The sequence below is a fragment of the Mytilus galloprovincialis genome, chromosome 5 (genome assembly GCF_965363235.1).
Source record: "Mytilus galloprovincialis chromosome 5, xbMytGall1.hap1.1, whole genome shotgun sequence".
NCBI classification, from domain to species: domain Eukaryota; kingdom Metazoa; phylum Mollusca; class Bivalvia; order Mytilida; family Mytilidae; genus Mytilus; species Mytilus galloprovincialis.
The window spans coordinates 93699816-93722536 of record NC_134842.1 but is presented as its reverse complement, the minus strand read 5'-3'; the positions used below and the strand labels follow the sequence as shown (position 1 = coordinate 93722536).

Sequence of the window (22721 nt, the reverse complement as noted above, 5' to 3'; positions counted from 1 at the left end):
TTTCCTGATACACCTGTTTCAACCATCAATTCACTGATACATCTGCAGTCTTCACGCTTAGCCACAAGTCCTACGGCATTGGCTTGTAAAAATAGCTTTGAGGCTTCTAAAATTCGTCTCTACAAGCCAACAGAATGCAGCTAAAATTTTCAAAATTTCTGCTTCAGGCTAGTGGCCTCAAAAGTTTATCCTGAAAGATGCACCTGTACCGACCAACTGTTCACAGTTTCAATTGCATTAACCATCCTTAAACTGCTATAACTGTTCCAACATTCATTTATCTGATACACTTGTATCAACCATGTGTGTATGAGTTTAAGGGTAGTTGATACCATTTCATACACTGGTACACCTGTATCAACAATCCTTAAACTGATACACCTGCATCCACAATTCTTAAACTGTTACCCCTGTATCAACCATCCTTAAACTGAAACATCTATAACAACCATCCAACAACTCATATACTCAATCATGCTTAAAACTAAAGGGACTAAACCAAATGTTTATGATGATCACATGAAATGATGAAGTTCCGATGTCAACAAAAAGATAAAAACAACTCAAATAATTCCTGTAAAAACTCATATAAGATACATGACAGAAACTTTAAAAGATTATATATGTATATGATTTTTATTTTTGTTCATTCGTGTGGGATTATGCTTGCTTGTACTTTTAAACTGATGTAGTTAGATGAAATGAAGATCAGAAAAAAAGTGGTTCAAGCCTTCACATGTTTATGTGTCTTTCCAAAATCAGAAACATCCTTAGTTGTTGTCATAGCTTTTTCCCTTATAATTAAAGCAATTAAGTTCAAGGGCCAATTCTTTGGTTGATCTATCCTACTGGTCCTTTTCTTAAAAAAATAACTTGTAGGTGGTCATCTTCACTGAATACTGTCAGAAACATTATCACCTGAAACTTCACTAGTTTTATGCCCATTTTGTACTACTGTGTCTGTGGATTTTTTGGGTGGATGAAAACTTGTACTTTCATGGATATTGAATTTTGTCGTTTTCTAAAGTCTGCATCAAGCCTATGGAAATGTTTACACCTGAACATTTATATTTGTGGTTCAACTATCTGTATCTTGGTATAACACTGGCCATACCTGATAGTCAAGCAAAGATTTATCATTTTCAACAACTTTCATCGTTTATAAGTAAGATTTTATGAGACTACCATTGATATTTATACAAAGTATATAAGCTCATTTCACAAAATGTAATATGTTAAATACAAAAAATTAATAAATATATAAATTATTCCTTATTTTCTTTTAAGAAAAAGTTTATGAGATCCCCATTGGTATTTTTACAAAGTATATAAGCTCACTTCATAAAATGTTCAATATAAAAATTTAATAAATATATAAATTATTCCTGATGTTCTTTTAAGAATTTGTTAACTACATCTAAGAAAGCTGAAGGTTTATCAGAATGAACCCAATGTCCAGCACCTTCTATATGTTGTATCTGAGATTTAGGGAAAAGTCTGTTAATTTCTGGTTCTTCTAATTCACTGAAAAAAAAGAAAAGAAAAATTAACTCCTGATATTTTCTGCAATTTTGTGGATTCCTTTATTTTTACGTTTTTAATGGATTGAGTACAAATTTTACTTTCATTGAATACTTGACATCCTCAAACAAATTACTTTAAATTAAAAAACTATTGCAGTCTGTATTTGTGCTAAAAATGTGATAGTATCAGATGAATGCATTGAATTATGTTTTTTGCAGTCATAACAATTTCAAGCACAATCAGCGTACAAACACTGGAATCAACAAATCAAAATACTGCATTTGTGGTTCCAAGTACTAAGTATATATTTATGACCATGAGCCCTGAATTTACATACCTTATATATTTAGATTCAGATCCTCCCACAAACAAAGTAGGTCCATTATATTGCACATTTGTAAACTCAGGAAAACCACAAATATCACTGAAATTGTTTATAATACTGTCCAGGTACACTTTCCACACAAATCTGTTATTTTTCTGTATGAGGTTAGATGCTAGGAACTGTCTAACAAGTGATTCCTGCAAAGGTACAGTATCAACTCTTTTATCATTTGTAAGACTGTTTTGATTAAAAAGTAACAAAATCATGAAATATTTGAATTTTTTCCAAAATTATTATTTGATGCATTACAATTATATATAGCTAGTTTTACAATTATGTTGTTATACTGATCTTACAAAAGAATAAACATTTCACTAAAAAAAAAATTGCGTCTTGTTTTTGTGACGTAACTTTCAAACCATGAAATCAAAGAACTAATTTAACCTTTTAAATTTAAACGTAAAAGTAAATTTTTCAGAACATCAAAGCATTTAGTCAGAAACCTTGTGTAAGGAGCTTGATGCATAAAAAAAACTTTTAAAAAAATTTGTCACTTGTTTCTAAACATTTTAAGAAGTTTACTCTCGTCACAAGACATTTTTATTTTTAAAAATAAGAGTTGTTATGATTGCCAATGAGACATCTTTCCACAAAATGATGTAGATGTTGGCAAATAGCCATGCTGAGATAATATGACTTTTTCAATAAAAAAAATATCTACCAGTGTATCTTAAAAAGAATTTGATATAAGATGAATGAAGTGATGTTGTTTGAAGTTCAATTCAAATCTATCTATCATAAGAAAAATACATTTACAATTATTAAAAACAAGTCATTTTTCATGTTCGTGGAAAACATAAAGAATCTTTCTGATATCAAAATATTGATTTGACCAGAGTTACCTCCCATTTGTAACTAATACATTTTCTATCACACTTTTACACAATGAATATGAGTAATGAAATAATGCTCAGTTCTGTTGATAATGTTAATCTTAGATCTTAGATTGATAAGGAATATATTTAGTTTGATTTGTCAGCATCAATTTCTGCTGAGTCCTATTTTTGTTATTTTGTTATGCAAAAATAAATTGTGAATATATATATGACATAATTTACCATAACTTACTTCAACAAATATGACCAATACAATAATAAAAATTCATGCATGTAATTCAGTAAAAATTATATAAAATATTCATACTAAGTTTTTAAAAATAGTTAAAATGTTGGTAATAAAGATTTTTTTTTGTGCATTCATTATTGCATTTTTGTGCAATCTATTATATTGCCATTTTTAGTGCATTCATTATTGCCCTTTCTGAACAACAGACAAACAAATGAGATCAATTATTGCCCTTTTTGAACAACAGACAAACAAATGAGATCAATTATTGCCCTTTTTGAACAACAGACAAACAAATGAGATCAATTATTGCCCTTTTTGAACAACAGACAAACAAATGAGATCAATTATTGCCCTTTTTGAACAACAGACAAACAAATGAGATCAATTATTGCAATTTCATGAAATGCTGCATACAAATAATTATTTCACAATTTATAATGCAAGTTTTCTTTTTGCAATTTTTGGCAATGATTTTAAAAAACATTGCAAAATCTTGATATACTCCTGTACGAAGTGTGACGCCGGTATATGACACGGAATGCAGGCGTAAAATTCGTACCATATCCAGGTGGCATTGCAGTGTTTACAAAATGCATGTCCAGGCATCAACCAGGCCTAAACCAAGCGTAACTGAGGCGGAAACCTGGCGTAAAATTAGGCGTAATGTTTAAATGAGTACGCCTTGTCAATAAATAAACCAGGTGTAATATCCTTACATAATACTACACTTATTTTAGATCAGTGTATTACCCTAGCTGTGTACTTTTGTGTATTTGATACAAACTTCTGTATTGTTGCTTTTATTTCTTATTGTTCGACAAAAAACTTGAAATATTAACCATTGCAGAAGCTAATATATAAATAAATACATTTTAGACAGACACTGGCTCAAATAAGTTTAAGTGCAAATAAGAATTATGACAATTAATTTTTCTTGAAATAAAAGTTGCATTTTAACTAAGTTTTTTGGGAAAATTATTGTCTTTTGATCTAAAACATAAATGATAATACTGCAATTTAACCTGAAGTAAAAGATTTTAATATTATCATCCAAGGATAAAGGTTTTGGGATGTCAAAATTTCTGATAGAACTAAAACTTAATAACTTAGTTATACTCACATTATTATTATTTACCATGTATTACTACTTTCCTTTTATTTCACAATTTTCATTCAACTGTTTGATTCCATAAAAATTATTCCAATTACAAATTCTTCCAAAAAGCACAAAACAAGCTTATTATCCCTGAATATATAAAGCTGCCATAAGTCCAACTCTTGCAAACTAAAACCAGGAGCCAAATTTTGAAAAAAAATCCTATGATCCTCTAAACAAAGCATTATAGGTATTATGATTTACGCCATATCAACAGTATTATGCCGTGAGAAAATTTACGCCTTGCTTATAAATTTCAATTTAAGCCAGGTTTACCACTTTTTTCTACGCCTGTAAGGACTACAAATTTACATTTCCTGCTCCCTTACGCCTGGATCTATACACGTTACTACCACTTACGCCTTATTTCCAGGCGTAATACGCCTTATTTCCAGGCGTAATACGCCTTATAATTTCATACAGGGGTCACTGTCAGTAGATAACTTAAAGGGGAGATAACTTTTGACATAACTTGCTTACAGGTTCTACTTCCTTTAACATATTGATAGCAATCTTTCTAGCCTCAGATACAGGAAGATCTTGCTGCATGTATAACTGTACTTGAATTTTCAGCATCATTTGTAAGAAAGCTGGATATGTCTTAGCTCTTGGACTAACTGTTGGTGAAACATCTACTACAATTAAACTATCTACTCTCTCTGGCTGAAAATTATTATAAAGAAATCTATTAAAACATACTTTGTTGGGCTTTAGGCATCTGACATAAAACATTGCTGAACAAAATTATATCTCATGTGTAACAGTAAGAAATACAAGTACCAAAAGTTCAAATAACAATGTAATTTAAACTACATAAATTAATTTTGAACTGACAAACCCATTTTGACTGAAACTAATCTGCAAAGACTAAAATAAATATATGTCAAGTTCAGTTTCAAATGTATCCACTGTGGAAAGCATTGTTCATATACTTTCCTTGTGATCAATTGAGATATTTCTACAGTGGTCTTTACTCTTGTGCAAAAACATTGCATTTGGATCACAAGTTTTCACAACATTATATTTAGATTATATCTGAAAAATATATTAAGCTCATAAAAAGCCAATTTTTTTTTCTATATTCAAACAATTCACAGTTCAAAAACGTTTTCCAATTTTTTGTAAACACCCAATAAATTTGAGTGTTTTTTCTGCACTCATGTAAGCAACAAATGTATCTAAATTTAAGTTTTTAAATAATCTTCTTAAAGGGGTAAAATATGTACTTACATGTTGTAAAGCTGTGACCATAGACATTTTCCCACCCATACTGTGTCCCAGTAAACAAGCCTTGTCTATTGACAATTCATCTAATAGGTTAATAATATCCTCACTCATTAGAAAATAGTCCATACTTTGAGTGTGTGGACTTTCCCCATGGTTCCTGACATCAACTGTTATTACCTATTGTAAAAATACAATAAATGTACCATCATAAATGTCACAAAAAGTATACACTGGATTCATTATAATTTGTTGATTTTGTGGGAACAGGTGAACCATAAATTTGAATGTTCAACAAATTGCAAATTTTCCTAATTATGCTACAGATTTTGGAAAAAACACAAAATAAATTATCCAGAAAAATGCTAGTTTTTCCTCAATCATTGAAAATTGGTATCCACGAAAATAAATCAATACACAGTATGATCCAAATATAGAAATTTGTCAGTAATTATATACAGTATAATACTGTTGTTTCATTTTCATTCTTGGGGCCTCGATGGCCAAGTTGTCTAAGTACTGGTAGTTAGAACCCCGTTTGTGCAGTCACTTTTGACTCCAATCTTATTGACTATAGGATATCAGTTATCCTATCAAAGGTCAAGGTTTTCTCAGGGATCTCTGGCTTCCTCCATCCATAAAAACTGACTGCCACAAAATAGCCCAAAAGTGGTGTTAAAACACCAACAATCATTTTATTCTTAGGATACCAATCTTCAATGAAGTACATGGTTTCTTAAGGTTTGATTACAGCTTTGGAAAATCCACATCAAATTTTACGAAAAATTTGCCTTCTTCAATTCTCAAAAATAGGTTAAAATAAAAAATAAAGGTGTTTTAACTTTAGATATCTTAATGTTTTTTTGTGTCTTTGTATTTGTCTGATGGATGTATGGTTTCTCAGCTTACATGTCACAACTAAACTCAATATACATGATATATATGTAGTATGGTTGCCAATGAGATAAATATTACCCAGTGACCAATGGACATGAATTTTAAGGCAACTTCTTTGCTTGTTAGACTGTATACCTGTCTTCCCTTTTTACTCCACAGTTTTGATAAAGAATGCCAGTTATCTTTGTTTCCCATAAGACCATGTGTAATAACTACAGGGGGACCAGAACTGCCAGGCTCTTGATAATTTCTGTATGACAAACATACTCCCTGACCTGAAAAACTGCAATGAAAACTAAAATGTATCATATATTATAAATAATTTCATAGTTTAATGATAAGCATAACTGCCAGCTTTTCAGAATGCCCATGGGGGGTTTTACATGCAAGAGGACTTTTGTAGTCCCAAAAAACCTTCAAGGGGACCTTCAAATGCATTTAAATGTTGTTTTTTGGCTTCTTCATACTTTTAATAGCCTATTGCATTTATAAAAAATAACTGTTTTATTTAACATTTGATCAAGATTGTTGACAAAATTGCTCTTTCAAAATTTCCATTTTGGAGCTTTCATGGGGGAAATCCCCCGCAAATAGTGACAGTTGGCAGGTATGGATAAGACAACATTTCTATGCCATACTAAAATGTCCTTTGCTCTCTATAAACATGAGAAATGAGAAATTAAATAGTCAAAATAATGTTAAGTCCCATAACTCTGATTATAATAATCAAATTAATAATGGTACAATGCTCATTGAAAACCATATCCAGTATGACAGATACCAAATGGTTTCAGAAGAGTAATTTGCTTTCCCTGAAGATGTCTCTAAAAGTAGTCAAACTTACAAAGTACAATTGCTCTTGTTAAATTGATGGAATCAAGATAAAGATTTATCAAAGTCACCTACATATGATGGAAAATAATGCAATAAAGTATCAAAGCTTTCTGGTAAAACAACCTTAGAAAAAATGTGTTTACAAGGTGAGTTATTGTTTTGAAATATTTTTCCCTTTTGGTAATAAACCTCTAACAGATGAACAGATAATCCTGTCAACGTATATTTGTTCCACCTGGAAACTTTGTTATAAACAATGTCATAATATCTGTTCCTGTTGGAACAAATATTCTATATACCATTTATTCCGTTGGTAACATTTACTGTAATATTTATTCCAGTGGAAATAATATTCCAGAATATTGTTTCCATTTGGAACTTATATTATGAAAGAACTTCTATTCCGTGACAATCCAGTCAACATATTTAGATTCATTATAGTCTTCTCAATGACACAAAATGTTATTACTTGTCAATAAAACTTAGGGTTTGTCGGAAACCACTAAACACTACTATAAACAATGTTACTTTTGCCTCAAGATGATAATCATTTTGTCACGGAATAGAAGCTCCTTCATAATATAAGTTCCAAATGGAAAAAATGTTCTAGAATATTATTTGAAGTGGAATAAATATTACAGTAAATGTTCCTAACGGAATAAATGGTATAGAATATTTGTTCCAATTAGGTTCAGATATTTATGACATTGTTTATAACAAAGTTTCCATTGGAACTTCTGTTAGGTGGAACAAATATACATTGACAGGATTATCTGTTCATCTGTTAGAGGTTTATTACCAAAAGGGATACTTTTGTTGGAAGAAACAAATATATGTTGACAACTCTAAATTAATCATTGTTAAACAATAATTAATTTAGATTGACAATAGTTTCTTACTTCGACTGTACTATAGATACTGAATGCCTAATTAACCATCTAATGTAAACATGTTTGTTTTAAATTCAATTTCTCACATGGTTCAAGTACGTAAATAATAATTTTTCTCGTTTTTTTTTTTATCAAAATTATTGACGGCCAGGATATATATGAAAAATGAAAAATTCAGTCAAAAAATTAATTTCTCTGAATAGCCCCTTTTCTTATATCATTTTTTTTAAATGTCAGCTATTTTGTACCATATGACATGTATGACATCGAATATTGACAAATAATCTCTTCTTTGCTGTTTGTCATGAAGTTGATTTGAGCATGTTGAGTTGCCCAGGCCTTGGGTAAGTTCAAGAGGTCAAACTACGGAAGGTATGATTAAAACTCAACAAACTCTACTAATTGTAACGAGTAACCAAAGCGTTTCTTTTGTTTACATTGAATATGACGTCATAACTTAAAGAACGTCACAGCTAAATCCCTATCAACAGAACCAAAATCGGGAACGTTACGGTATTTACGTTTCTATTATCAACATGTTGGAATTAAAAAAAATAATATGGTGACGAAGTCCTCTATTACAGTAGAAAATTCAATAAAAAATTACTTTTTTTTAAAATCGGGAAAATTTTTCATTGTACTAATGAACTCAAAATCGTTCAATTTTTTTTTGTCGCGTTTTTTATTTTCCGGAACTGCGCAGAACACATAACTCTACTTCCTTCTTCCGGTCTTGTTGTCGTGAGACTTTGATTAGTCTAGTAACATATAGGAACTCAAGGAACATAATACCAATATTTCATTTTTAATCATTCTTTGTCTTTGGTATGAATAAACGTTACCTGATGCATTGCGTTTCTTTGTTTACATTGAACATGACGTCATAACTTAAATAACGTCACAAGTAAAATCCCTAACAACAGAACCAAAATCGGAAACGTTACGGTATTTCCGTTTCTTTTTTATAACAAATATTTAAGTTACAAAAAAAATAATTTAAACAAACTTCGTCCCCATTCACAGGTAATGCCTGCCTCATATTACATACAGACTTCGTCCCCATTTCACAGGTTATGCCTGCCTCATATTGAATCCTAGTGAATATAAATTTGGCCTCATTAAAGAAAAAACAACTCAATAACTGTTCTGCTAAGCCTTAAACCTTATCGAAGCCTTATGTCATGCACAAAAATTGAAATTTTTAAATTTGCCAGGTTTGTTTCAGGGATTATATCAGGCATAAGTTTAGTCATGTCACAGTCAATGTCATATCTAAAAATGGTGAAACTGCAGCTGTTTATGAGTTACAATCTTTTGAGTTTACCTGGGTTTTTGAGTTGACTTGTGTCTTATAGCGAAATAAAACAGGCTTGATGGTTTACAAATTGACCTCCGAAAAGCCATTAAATTTGAAATTAACCTGGTGTTGTTGAAGTGTCATTAAATGTGGATGACATCTAAAAAGCTGTCTGCTATTTTTAATGTCTGCGTCAATTTAGTGCTTGAAAATAAATCGGTGAACACCAAAATGATAAGCACATTGAAGATTATGATGCACATGGCGCAGTCGCACAACTATGCATACGCCTCATTTCCGGATACAAAATCCCTTACTTCCGACTTTAAAATCACTTGACACTGAGCCTTCAGTCCGTATTTAAACAATTACAGGGCTATGGCTCGAGAATATGACCATTTATTCAAGCTCCTTATCATTGGTGACAGTGGTAAGAACCCGAAATATCCATTTATTAAACTTCTGGTGAAGTAGGTGCACGATTTTTGCTGAAGTCATTGATTGTTGTCAAAGTTGAAAGTTGTTGGCGACAGCTTGTATGACATAATTTTAATGTTTTCAGAAACTGGGTCATAACGAAAACTGTTTATTTTTAAAGTTATGAGTGACGTTTTGCATGTTGTCCCAAAATTTTAACGGTCAATCTGCTGTCACAAACATGTAAACAACATCACAGCTGCAGCCACACAAAAGCTGAACTTCATTAAAAGAAATTTAAAGGTTACAGTTTTAAAAAAAGCATACATAGAACTAGTAAGACCAAAGCTAGAATAGCTGGGACCCACATACCAAATCACAAACACACCAACTTGAGATGGTCCAGCACAGAGCAGCAAGGTACATGTACACATGCAACCGATACCATTACACCAGCTCAGTCACTGAAATGCTGCAAACACTAAATTGGGCAACTCTTGAGAAAAGGCGAATAAAAACCTGCATCATCTTCTACAAAATCATACATCATATTGTAGCCATATACGCGACAGATATACTCACACAATCTGATACAAGTACAAGACAACATTCACATATTTATTCTTTCAGACCCATACAAACTGCTTAAGACTCATACCATACTCATGTCATACTTTGACACTAGTATGTGAGTGATTCTATATACATGTACATAATATACAATGGTTGCTGGTTTTTTTAACAATTCCAAATGATTTGTACTGAATAATGAATTACATAATTTTGTTGTCATTTCAGGTGTAGGAAAAAGCAGCTTATTGTTACGGTTTTCAGATAATACATTTGCTGGTAAGTACTGGATCAAAATTAGATTTAAATAGTGAAATGAAAGGTTATAAACATGATTTAATATGATGTCCTTCTTTCGCTTTGGAAACAAAGCCATGCTCTAATTTCAATAAAACATGGGCTGCACATGATTGACCTCGCAATGGAAATTGCAACGTCAGTTGTATTTAGAACAACGCTGAAGATCAACGTGGACATTTCTGTTGTTGTTGCTCTGCTCGCTAGTATATTAAATAAAATCATTTTAAAAGTAAGTTTAAATATATTGCTTTATTGTTTACAGTTAAACGAAAACAAAATTAGGTCTGGTTATAATGCTGATGACTGGAATTGAAAGCAGTCACACACAGTCATGATAAGGTTTTCTACTCAAGAAAATTCCTATGAATACAATCAGAAGAAAACAAAGAAATTTGTTTGAAATTTTTCTTCTTGATGGTGCCGGTGAAAAACTGTGGATTCATTATTATTCATAATTGGTTATCAATTTTCAAGGTTTTCATGTGAACAGGTGAACCATCAATTTAAATGTTTAACGAATTACAAATTTTCTATCAGGTTGTATGCAGACTTTCTCAAAACCATGAAATCACATATCCATGATGAAAAGGCCAATTTCCTTTAATCCACGAAAATTAATGAATCCACAGTATAGAAGATCAGTCTGTAGCATTTATTATTGTTATAATCATAAGATACCACAGAAATGTCATTGCATGATAATGATATAAATGTTTCAGGAACCTATATAACAACAATTGGTGTAGATTTTAAAATAAGAACAGTAGATGTTGCTGGTGAGAAAGTTAAATTACAGATCTGGGATACAGCAGGTCAAGAGAGATTCCGTACAATCACATCTACGTAAGTATAGCAACCCACCTACTGAAATTATACACACAAAAAATATTACAAATCGAGAAAGGTTTCTATCATTTTATCAATGTCTAAGAAGTTCATCTTCTGCATTACTAAAGTGTCAACACTGAAGTTTGTGTTTGAACTCTGCATATGGCAAGTATGTTTGACTCAAAATTTAAACTCAATCTATAGCTTGTCTTGATAAAACAATACACCAAATATCAAATCAATATCTTCAAGCTTGAAGAAATGTGTGGAAAGCTTGAAGAAATTGATTTGAAAATTGATATATAGTTTAATCATGACAAGTTACAGATCAAGATCGAATTTTCTTCTGGTGAATCTGGTCATATGATTTTGTTTAGAGTTAAAGTCCTTGGACTTGTAAAAATCACTTAAATAATCAGTTTTCAACACTTTTTCCGTCATGCTTGAAGATATCGACTTTGTATTTTTTACATGTATATAGTTTACATCATGACAAGTTATAGATCAAGTTCAAGATCAAGGGGACAATGTATTCATGGTATTTCCATGCAATACTCACAAAATGCTTGTTCTTTTCAGAATAAAGCTATTCTGAGAAATTCTATATTTAGGAGATAACTGTATAGTATGAGCTTGGCCTTCATGAATTGAGTTCATATAGTGATGCATAGCAGGGCTATGTTAAACAGAATTTTACCCCTCAAAAACTCATTTTTTGTGTAGGCCTAGTCAAATATACAATACGATATTCTTAGTTTTAATGCATATTCAACAAATAATTTTTCAATGAGAAGTTTTTATAAAAAAAAATTCCTTCTGAATGATGTAATTGTTACTTTTCTTGAGGCTCATAATTTACACTTTTCGTGTAAAACCTAAATATAGTGTGTTTTAAGACTTCTTGTTACAAACCTTCAGAAATTTGACCCAGAAAAATGTGAGATTTTTATTTATAATTGAGGAATGACATGTAATGACATTGCTGAATTTTGAATGCCAGCTTCTCTTTGTTAGGTCGATTTAGAGTCCTTAAACCAATCAGAATCATTGATATACACTAGTTGCATTAGTATTTCAGATATTACAGGTGTACACATAGATTAATTGTTGTGTATGATGTGACAAGTGAACAATGTATCTTATATTTTCAATTATTATTGACACACATGTAGGGTAAATGTTGTGTATGATGTGACAAGTGGTGTGTGTTATATTTTTCAGATATTACAGAGGCACACATGGGGTAATTGTTGTGTATAATGTGACAAGTGGTGTGTGTTATATTTTTCAGATATTACAGAGGTACACATGGGGTAATTGTTGTGTATGATGTGACAAGTGGTGTGTGTTATATTTTTCAGATATTACAGAGGCACACATGGGGTAATTGTTGTGTATGATGTGACAAGTGGTGAATCATTTGCTAATGTAAAACGATGGCTTCATGAAATTGATCAGAATTGTGATGTAGTTAATAGAATTTTAGGTAAGTGTACATGTATTCCACACATAAACCAGGTGTATATGATGTCACCACACAACTTTTCTTATATATTTACTTGTTGAAGGGATATTGAACCTAATCTAATCAGATTTATTTCTTTTCCCTTACTGATAATTTCTTTCATTCAAAACTTCCTGTTTGATCACAACATTATCTTTTGACAATTTAGAGATTGATTATTGGATGGGCATGAAATATTTAACAAGTACTAGTTGGGGTCCATGATCTGAATTCACAGTGTCACATTGAAGTGTATTCAAGTGAAAATAATTTAAATTGATATTCTAATAAGCATTTGCATTCAATTTGTTTTATATTTAATCTTTTTACGAAAAGAAACATAAATTTAAGTCATATATTGTGAACATGTGATAAATAAGGGGAAGTAATCAAATTGTTTGTCAAACTTTTTTGGAATTCACAAATTATTTATGACCTAAAGCTAAGGTAATTGGTGTTAATTAACATGCAATGTGTTTGACACCAAAGCCGTCAGATAAAGCCATAAACTTAATGGGTCACTTAAAATGACAGCTTGAACAGGTAGCTGAACACCCTGTTCATAGAATAATTACGAGAAATTTGGACAATGAATGTTATTCAAAGCTTAAGAATTGATGAACACATTGGTACAAAAAACATGAGTAGATTTCAAGCACTAACTTGTAGATGTATCACTTAGTATATTGAGTACAAAAAGTTGGCCAACATACAAACAAAATCAAATATCTATGAAAATACAATATTTCCTAAATCCACAAAAATTGGTACCCATGAAAATAAATCCACAGTATATCTGTCAAATCTGACTGGATAGATCATCTGATACGGCATACTAAGAAAATATAAACTGTTTGTAATTCTCTTGTAAAGAGCATACAGACATACATATCAACTTAAATATATGAGCCAGTCCATGCGAAAAGGTACAAAAAGTCCTTTTGGTAAATTTTACAGGACACGTTATCAAAGTTTGTTATAGTATTTTTGAAAAACGATTTTATCCGAAAAAAATTACACTAATGTAAACATTCATAAGATTGTCAATTCTATCCCGAATTTGTCAACTAAAACAGAAAAAGACGTAGAAATATCTGAATTTTTGGTATTTGAGCAAGTGTAAAATCATTTGTTCCCCGGACTAATGCTTTACTGACCCGAAACTTAAAAATTTATGACACTACAGAGACAAAAGTCAATAATTTCTGTCAGTTCTACAGGTTTAAAGAAAGTAAGACAACATTAAAACATGAGGGAAAATACAAAAACTATGACATCTTGTGTTTTAGAAATTGAAATTTAAGTTAAGTTAAGTTATTTAATATTATATAAATTTAAGTTATTTAATATTATATAAATCAACCTTAGTTGCACGGGATTCGAACCGTTGCCCGGTTTGATTGCATTGATATCCGCATCGTAAGCGAGAGCCTTATCCCTACTGCTACCGGCGTTAACATTATCAATTGGCAAATCAAGCCATTTAAACTGTACTTTGAAAATGATTGCAATATATGAAATAATTCACTAAAAATCTTGATAAAACTAAAGGGGGGGGGGGGGGGGGTCTCAACACTCGCAGGTGCGTATAGTTCACAGCTTGATGATATGAGGGAAAGTAAATGTGTTTTATAAATCACAAGTCTACTACCAATAATTATGCACACTTTTTAGAATTTCGTAAATTTTTCGTTTTTGTACCTTTTCGCATGGACTGGCTCATATGTAAAATGATTGTCACTGGAATTTCAGCACCCAACAATGAATCAAACATATGTGTCTTACATTGTCTGACTTTTTCAGTTGGAAACAAAGATGACGATCCCGATCGTAAGGTTGTTTTAACACAAGATGCACAAAGATTTGCTGAACAAATGGGAATACAGTTATATGAAACAAGTGCTAAAGAAAATAAAAATGTAGAAGAAGTAAGTAGTTATATAACAGACCTTGAAAAAAACTGTAACTTTTAAGGTGATATCCATTTAGTAAAGTATTACATTGAACATGGAAATTATAATATTTGCCATAATACCACAGTTTTTTACTCACACAAACCTTTCTAAGTTGTGAAATTATGAAAAAAAGTCCATGAGAAAAATATGCATGTTAAGAAATAAGAACTGTCAGATTTGATTATTTACTGTCCTCATACATTGGTATAAGTATTTAAAATTCAAGCTTACATAGACGACTGTATCGGTTGAAATAAACCTTGATGTACAATCTGACATTTATTTGCTTTTGTATACAAACAATTCAAGACAGTTACAGTTATAACATTATAAAGATCAATCTTACAATTATATGGATTAATCTTCCTCTACTTTCCTCGGGTCGGTTTTTTGTAAGGGGCATTGTATTGTAAAAGTGTCAGAGAAAGAATTAAGATCAAGGATACGTAAATGGGCTGTGTTGAAGAATTGCTAAAAGTTTGCATAAAACTTTGGTATGTTTTGCATGTCAAACTGGAACTGAAAATCATTTTTGTTTTGTAAATATCATTGAATAATTTACTAAAAATATATAAACAACTGTTTAAAAAGCACTGAAAATCATCAACTTCCAAATTACCAATTGTTTAGATTTTTCTTTCAAAATTGATATGTTGTTAAAACATAAATTTTGTTTAAGTGATGTAAAATAATAGTAGGATGGATCACTGAATTTGTTTTTTTATTATTTGCAAAACTTGATTAAGGATGTTTGATACTCTTTTTAAAAATTACAAGCTTCTTTAAATAAAGACCTTTATAAACTGATAGTATTCAAATAAAGGAACTAAAAATGTTAAGAAGGAAAAATGAAGGGTCTGAGGCTTGTTTTTGAAATATAAGACATTGGATATTTGGCGTGAAATAATCTCTCTATAGTATATTATCCATAAATTTAACATTGGCACCCTTTTTATGAAATTATAAAAAAGTAACAAGAATTTTATAGAATTTTCAAATATGGATTTTTAAACTGTATGTAATAAAATTATGAAAAGAAAAATAGTTGTTAGCTGGGATTTTTTTTAATGGCACTGAATGAATAAAACCAGAGGATTCCAAAATCTGGCAAAAATTAAAAACCAAAAGAAGCAAACATCCTTTAATCTGTGAAATGACACATCTTCTGTAACTTGATCATAAAACTGTTCTATGAAAACATGCATTCTAATGTAATTCATTTGTAACAATATTTTTCATTGGATGTTGACAAATATTTTAAAGGGGTAAATTCCACATTCTACCAGTCTGTAACTAAGAAAGCCACCATTTTGAAAACTGATTTTTTTTTGTATATAATTTCTCATAAGATAAACATGAAAGTCACATTTTGAGCCTCAATATTTTGTCAAAGTTGAGATAATTCTGAAACATACGAAAGGTATAAATATGGCTGTAGTGTTTATGTTTGATATTGTGAGTATACAAAGGTACATATGATGACACATTGTTTAGATGCTAAAGACATATAGAATTAGGATGTAACTGTGTTGTATTTTAAGCTCGGCCTTCGTAAAACTTGATTTTACTGTCGCAAATATCCGTTTACCTAGCTCTGCTCCGCATCGCTAAGTAAACTCAATTTGCGACAGTAAAATCTATGTTTTACGAAGGCCGAGCTTAAAAAACAACACAGTTACATCCTAATTCTATATGTGCCTGTCCCAATAGCAAGTTAGGAGCATACAATTTAGTAAATTAATGTTGTCTGTTGCTGTTTATCATATTTGTTTGTCTTGAATTGTTTTGTACATAAACATGACAAATCATGCTGTTCTTGCTGTGTCATTTTGAGGCCTTTTATGTGGTATGAGTTTAAACTTTTGATCATTGTTGAAGGCTGTTCAGTGATCTACATTTTCTTTGAATGGAAATCGTACATCTTTTTATTTTTATGGAATCCACATTGAAATCTTATCTATGTGTGTGTGTTTTGTACAGAATAGATGGTTACCCCTGCCCATTTTCAAACTCTCTGGGTACCATGCAAATTTTGATGAAACAGCTCTAAGATAATTGATTCACTGTTTTAAATGTTTTATCTTTGTTTTGCATACATACAGTATATATTTAAATTGAATCTCCGATATCAACCCCTAGGTCAGCATTTTCAGTTTGTGTAATCATTTTAACTTTTTCATAATGTCTTTGTCTGAAAATAGTCCACAAATTCAGTATTAAATCTGATGTGATAAAGGTTGAGGAGTTCTTTTCAAGTACTCGTAAAACAAAGACTCCATCATCTCGTAGATGTTCCTGTGTAAAAAGTCTCGCCAATAGTAAATCATTACGAGAATGTATTTCTTTGCATATCTTTAAATGTTTTTTGATATACCAGAAGTTATTTTCTTGACTACTGACATAATATATCCACGATACGAAATTCAGACATGTCAGAGTGGCAAGTATAAATAGCCAGAACCATTGAAACACGAATATTTTCTCGTTCAGTAGATTCAGGGGCATAACACATTGTACAGTATATCTCTGTTGATTGGTTATCTGTCGAATTATGAAATCACACAACGTAACCCTTGGAAACCGTGGAGACTCGCTCCATTCTCCATGTTTGATATAGTACTGGATAATCTCGAACCCAAAGTTGTTATAATCCATGGCCATGAACTCATTCAGTAGAAAGAATTGTCCGATCACATTTACACAATAGAGAAACTTTATAAACAGGTAGTAACCAGTCAGAAAAGTGCCTTCACGTTTTCCAAAGCAAAAACAGCAGATGCTGGAAATTTTATGGCGGAGATGAACCACTAGGTTGTGTTTGTAATTCTGTTGCGTTAATATCCAGCAGTCGATGTATTTTGCCATCAGCTTGATTTTCTTTTCCCTGTCGTCTGGCGGTGACATCACTGTGTCTTCTGCTAAAGTGGTGATTTTATCCATTCTTATACCCGAGTATCCATTTAAAAGTCTCCAAGTAATATTTGGAATCTTAAACAAAAATGCTTGAAACAATAAAATGATTGGTACCCATTGATAATAAGTCATTTCAGCTTCTTGCCTCTCAGAAATATCATCTGGAATTTCTTCATAGATAGGAACATAATAAGTGTTGGATATCCAACACGTTGAGTGAGTATAAAGGATAAATTGTTCTTTTAATTCAGCTGGGGTCCAACATTGTATTGGGTTCCCTAATATATACTGACCAGAGGTTATAACAATGGAAAAAAGTCCTAATAAGGTTACAGTCCAAATATGGTTAAATCTGTCTATCCAATCATCGTCTGATGTACCGAATAGATAACTCCAGCTAGCAAAATTACCTACCATACCTACGGCATCAAACCTAAAAAATATATAAATCTAAATCTTAGTCTTAATAATAATTTGTTGTATAAAGAGATGTTTTGCTATTTGTCATTATTTCTTATGCATCTGATGAATTTTCATGCTCTTTAGCATATATATAAAAATTCTTTAGATAAAAAAAAATCAGCAACTTTTCTAACAATTTCAGGTTCATTAATATTTTTAATAAACATAACATATTTTGAGCAAATTATTTGGTCATTCAAAATGTGAAACTAATTCAAATGAGACCAAGCTGATTAGGTGTTAAAAATGATGAAAAATAAAAATCATTTACTTAGTTTACTTACATGTTTCCTTGGGAGATTTATTCAAATTGTCCAGGTCATTTTTGTCTTTGTAAATTCATTTAAATCAGATTGTTTTGATTCATGTTTATTTATTATTGAATTAAGCTTCAAAGATTATGAAATTTAAATGTTTAATCTATGTTCGATCCATTTTTGTTAGTGTACTGTAAAGGATTACATATTTAGTTTTATGTTTAAAATTTAATCTTATTGATTGTTACAGTGTTTAAAATGTACATAATATAGAAGTACATTATAAAATTGTTATTCCACATGACGTCCTTCAAATGTTTTGAGTACACACCCATGGTAAAATATGAATATATTGTTTGGGCTGTTCAAATCGTACTCCCACGTCATATTATAAGTTATCTACGTTCATATCTACGGATATTAACGTAGATAACGAATTTATCTCCGGTCTTAGTCCTATTCGGGCGAGTTTTATGGAAATTCGGGTACAAAGTGTAACGTGAAAACAACGTTTTTTTCATTATCTAAAAAAGTTTTATTGAAATTTGGAAATTTTACATATTTTTTATGGGGTGTAGGGTACTACCTTTGGTAGAACCCTACAGGTAGTCAAATATAAGACGTTTTTAATACGGAGACAGTGAATCGGATTGAGTTAAATTTGGCACTCAATGTTGTGAGAGTTACGTCATAGATGGTGTGACTTCAACGTGGGTCATTAGCATAGCCAGGTCAGTAGTCCCATTCCTTGAAAATGTGGCAGTCAAGTGATGCATTTGATGAAATGAGTGTACAAATGATCGGCATAATAGGACAAAATCGTTAATGAATTAAATATTTAATTACAAACATCATGGATAATCTACAGAATTCAATATTTCACAAGGAGCAATCATGGAACTAAGGAAAACTTGCGTGAAGTTCCGCGGGATAATGGTTAGCACATCAGGGGATATGGGTTAGCAACACCCAGGGGCTATGGGTTTTGTAACGACATGCGTTAACCAATCAAAATCCTAGATATATACTAAGCCGGGGATAAGCTTTTTTATGAATGAGTTACCCGACGTCATAGAACAATGACGTCAGAATATAAGCATTTTACGGGAAAAATACACACTTGTGAAATCGAAAATCATCACAACTAGGAAACGTATTCAAACGATGCTAAAAGTGTTATATAATCCATTTTTGTATACATATAAGACATATAAGTACAATTATCATTTAGGTTCATCCAAACATATCTGAATATGTTATTATAAATAGTTAAATTCAGTTTGCTCCGTTCTTTTACGTCAATTCAATAGTGCATTTATTAATGGGAACAGCAAATAATGCCTTCACCTAGAGCGCTTCGATTCAAAACAAGTGCCATATTTGTCCTATTAGAATCGAAAAAATTCATGGGAGCTTGAATTATTTATTGATTAATGCATCGATACAGTTATTAAACTGCAAGAGTCATCAGTGGCTGAGTGGTCTAAGTCGTGGAAATACTGTATCATTGTTTAATTGATTGTTGGTGTATTTCGATAAAATGTAGATAATATAGAATTACATTATGGAATTGTTATTTATGCATAAATAAGTTCAATGCAGCAATGGAAATGTGTATTCCTCGATTTCGTGATGGACATAAATTGAAGTTCAAGAAAATCCCTGATGGAAACAATTAAATGATTGCGACATGTCACCTAGATTATGTCCCTATTTATCAGTGAAGTCCACGATGACAGTCCATTTACGGGAATCTTAAAGATTTCAAATTCAATTTGTGTACTGAAGTTTGCTATCTTTTTGTGAGTGCAAATAAGATAAGTAAAAAATGTAGTTGAATTACGGTAAATTGTGTCTTTAATGCAACATTGAGGTGAGTAAGAAACCCTCACCTGGCAAGTGTGCTCAACTCCAATCTTTATTTTAAAACTAGGATTGTGGTTTTTTCAACCAAAGGTTTGTGGTCTTCCTGGTCACTGCGGTTACCTCTGGTGAAAACTGTCTGACGTGCAATAGTGCTGAAAGTGGCTTTAAACTCCAATCAATCAATCTTACACTTTAATCTTATTATATCAATGGAAGCATCTTCATACAAATTATACCAAAACATTGTTATTATTTTTTTCTTTATTTTGATAATCTTTTCTTATATTTCAGATGTTTCTTGCAATAACAAAATTAGTATTACAGTCCAAAAAAGAACAAATGAAAAAGCAGGCAGATCAACCATCAGATGCAATTAAAATTAATGGAAGATCGAAAGACAAACGGACAAAAAAATGTTGTTGATGTTTGTAGTCTATTGTATTTTATTGTTGTAATGTATCTGCAATCTGTCTAAAGGGGAAAGCACCTGTTTACAAAGGGGAATAACTCTGGAGTAAATGGGAATTATCTTGTTTACAAAGGGAACAACTCTGGAGTAAATGGGAACTATCTTGTTTTTAAAGGGGAACAACTCTGGAGTAAATGAGAATTATCTTGTTTATAAAGGGGAACAACTCTAGAGTAAATGAGAATTATCTTGTTTATAAAGGGGAACAACTCTAGAGTAAATGAGAATTATCTTGTTTATAAAGGGGAACAGTTCTGGAGTAAAAAAACAGATGTGAAATCATGCAATGTAAAAATTTAAAAGAATTATTTGCATTGAATACTGTAATGTATAATGCTTGAGTGTTAGACTTTTCATTTGATGATTATTTGCGAACATTCTATACAATTGTATTCTGTGTCTGTTACTCAAAATATTACTAGATAGATTAATTTATTTTTTGAAGTAAAAGATAATTTTTGGTATTTAAAAATTACAATGATAGTTGTGTGCACAAAGTCTAAAAAATTAAAACCCAGATAGGTTACAAAAATATAAAAGAAAAGATGGCAAACAGCATTGAACATGCTGAATGTGCATGAGTTAATAAAATTAGACTTGCTTTATGCTGGTTCATATAAGTAAATGGGAATATTTTAAGTATTGATATTTTTTACATGTAGGTTATTGCCCTTGACAGCAAGGAATGGATTTTATTCCAATGTGTGTTTTTTTTTAATTATTAAGTATAAGAATTTCATGATATATATATGTGTTTCATCAATAAAATTAGAAATATTTAAGAAAGAATATTTTTTGTCTTTAGATTATTTTATAATCATCACACAGTTGAAAGTAAGATTACGACAGTAAGTCTTCTCAATGCTGACCCACATGCTCTGTGAAGAAATATGATGTTGACGTATGTAAGAAATTTCACTTCATACATTTCCATTTACTGGTTCATTTTATAAAAGCATATTGTATAAACATACTGTACACTAACTAATTTTCGCCTGCAGAAAAATAATGCTAATATAAATTGTCATGTATATGTAAAACTTGGATTTTTATTTTTAAAACTACATCAAGAAATTTAAAGATTGAGAAATCAAATCGCTGCGAAATAGGTTAGTGAGGTCTAAACATGAAATAAAGTATCAAGGGAAAATAAGTTGGTTTACAGTAAAATGATTGAAAACATGTACCATGTATGTATACATTATTTGTAAAGAAACATTTTCCTAATTTGATGGAAGTTTTTGGCTCAAAAATGGATTTTTTTTTCTTCATCTTTTTTTTATTTAGAGTTTATAACTGAATGTGAAATCCATGTCAAGTTAGCACTTTTTATCCCACATACTGGGTATTAATAAAATGATTTAAGTTCTTTTTTTGTTCTCAGATATTTTTCCAATATTATTTGTCTTTAGTTTAAACCTCTGTATGATATTTAATATTGCCTGCTTTTGGTATTTTCTGGTATTCTCTGTTTTTTCTTTTTGATTTTCATTTTAAAATGTCTGTTTGTTACAGGGGCACTGATGGTTGAGTGGTCTAAGTAGTTACTACTGTAATCACTAGCCAGTCAACGCTTGACTCCAATATTAATTAACTAGCATTGTCAGTTTTTCTATAGAAGGTCTGTGGTTTTCTCCAGGCACTCTGCCATTAAATCTTGCCACCACAAGATAGCCCAAAAACAAGGATTAAAAGTGGCGTTAAAACACAGAAAATCAGAAATCTGTTTGTTAGTTCTAAACAGAAAGTATAAATAAGTTTAAGAATCACACCATACATTCTACATGAAAATTGGTTTCCTAAATTTCATATGCATCAACCATTTTGTTCTTACATGCCTTTTATTCTGGCAAATATGCTTGGATATATTCAGTCATAGACACTGATAAATATTTTTGTGTAGTT

At 31.0% G+C, this 22721-nt stretch overlaps 3 protein-coding genes across 5 annotated transcripts; 1 reads left to right on the top strand and 2 right to left on the bottom strand.

Moving 5' to 3' along the window:
* Nucleotides 1–1342: 1342 nt before the first annotated feature.
* Nucleotides 1343–9468, bottom strand: LOC143076746 (sn-1-specific diacylglycerol lipase ABHD11-like). Of its 3 annotated transcripts, none has more exons than XM_076252606.1 (6): nt 9303–9468; nt 6390–6537; nt 5364–5537; nt 4614–4796; nt 1862–2046; nt 1343–1524 (listed from the first exon to the last, which is right to left on the bottom strand). In XM_076252606.1, the coding sequence occupies exons 1-6, from the start codon at nt 9380–9382 to the stop codon at nt 1380–1382; spliced, it is 915 nt and encodes a 304-aa protein (XP_076108721.1). In that variant the 5' UTR covers nt 9383–9468; the 3' UTR covers nt 1343–1379. The 3 variants fall into 3 exon arrangements, with proteins under 3 accessions (XP_076108721.1, XP_076108722.1, XP_076108723.1); XM_076252607.1 differs by having other exon boundaries at nt 9399–9459; XM_076252608.1 differs by lacking the exon at nt 9303–9468 and adding an exon at nt 9027–9231.
* Nucleotides 9469–9568: 100 nt separating this feature from the next.
* On the top strand, nt 9569–21032 carry LOC143076747 (ras-related protein Rab-35-like). The gene is made up of 6 exons (XM_076252609.1): nt 9569–9705; nt 10491–10541; nt 11282–11405; nt 12752–12876; nt 14698–14822; nt 20639–21032. The coding sequence occupies exons 1-6, from the start codon at nt 9654–9656 to the stop codon at nt 20768–20770; spliced, it is 609 nt and encodes a 202-aa protein (XP_076108724.1). The 5' UTR covers nt 9569–9653; the 3' UTR covers nt 20771–21032.
* On the bottom strand, nt 16834–18631 carry LOC143076745 (innexin unc-9-like). The gene is made up of 2 exons (XM_076252605.1): nt 18509–18631; nt 16834–18195 (listed from the first exon to the last, which is right to left on the bottom strand). Coding segments are annotated over exons 1-2 (1239 nt in total). The 5' UTR covers nt 18511–18631; the 3' UTR covers nt 16834–16958.
* Nucleotides 21033–22721: the final 1689 nt, after the last annotated feature.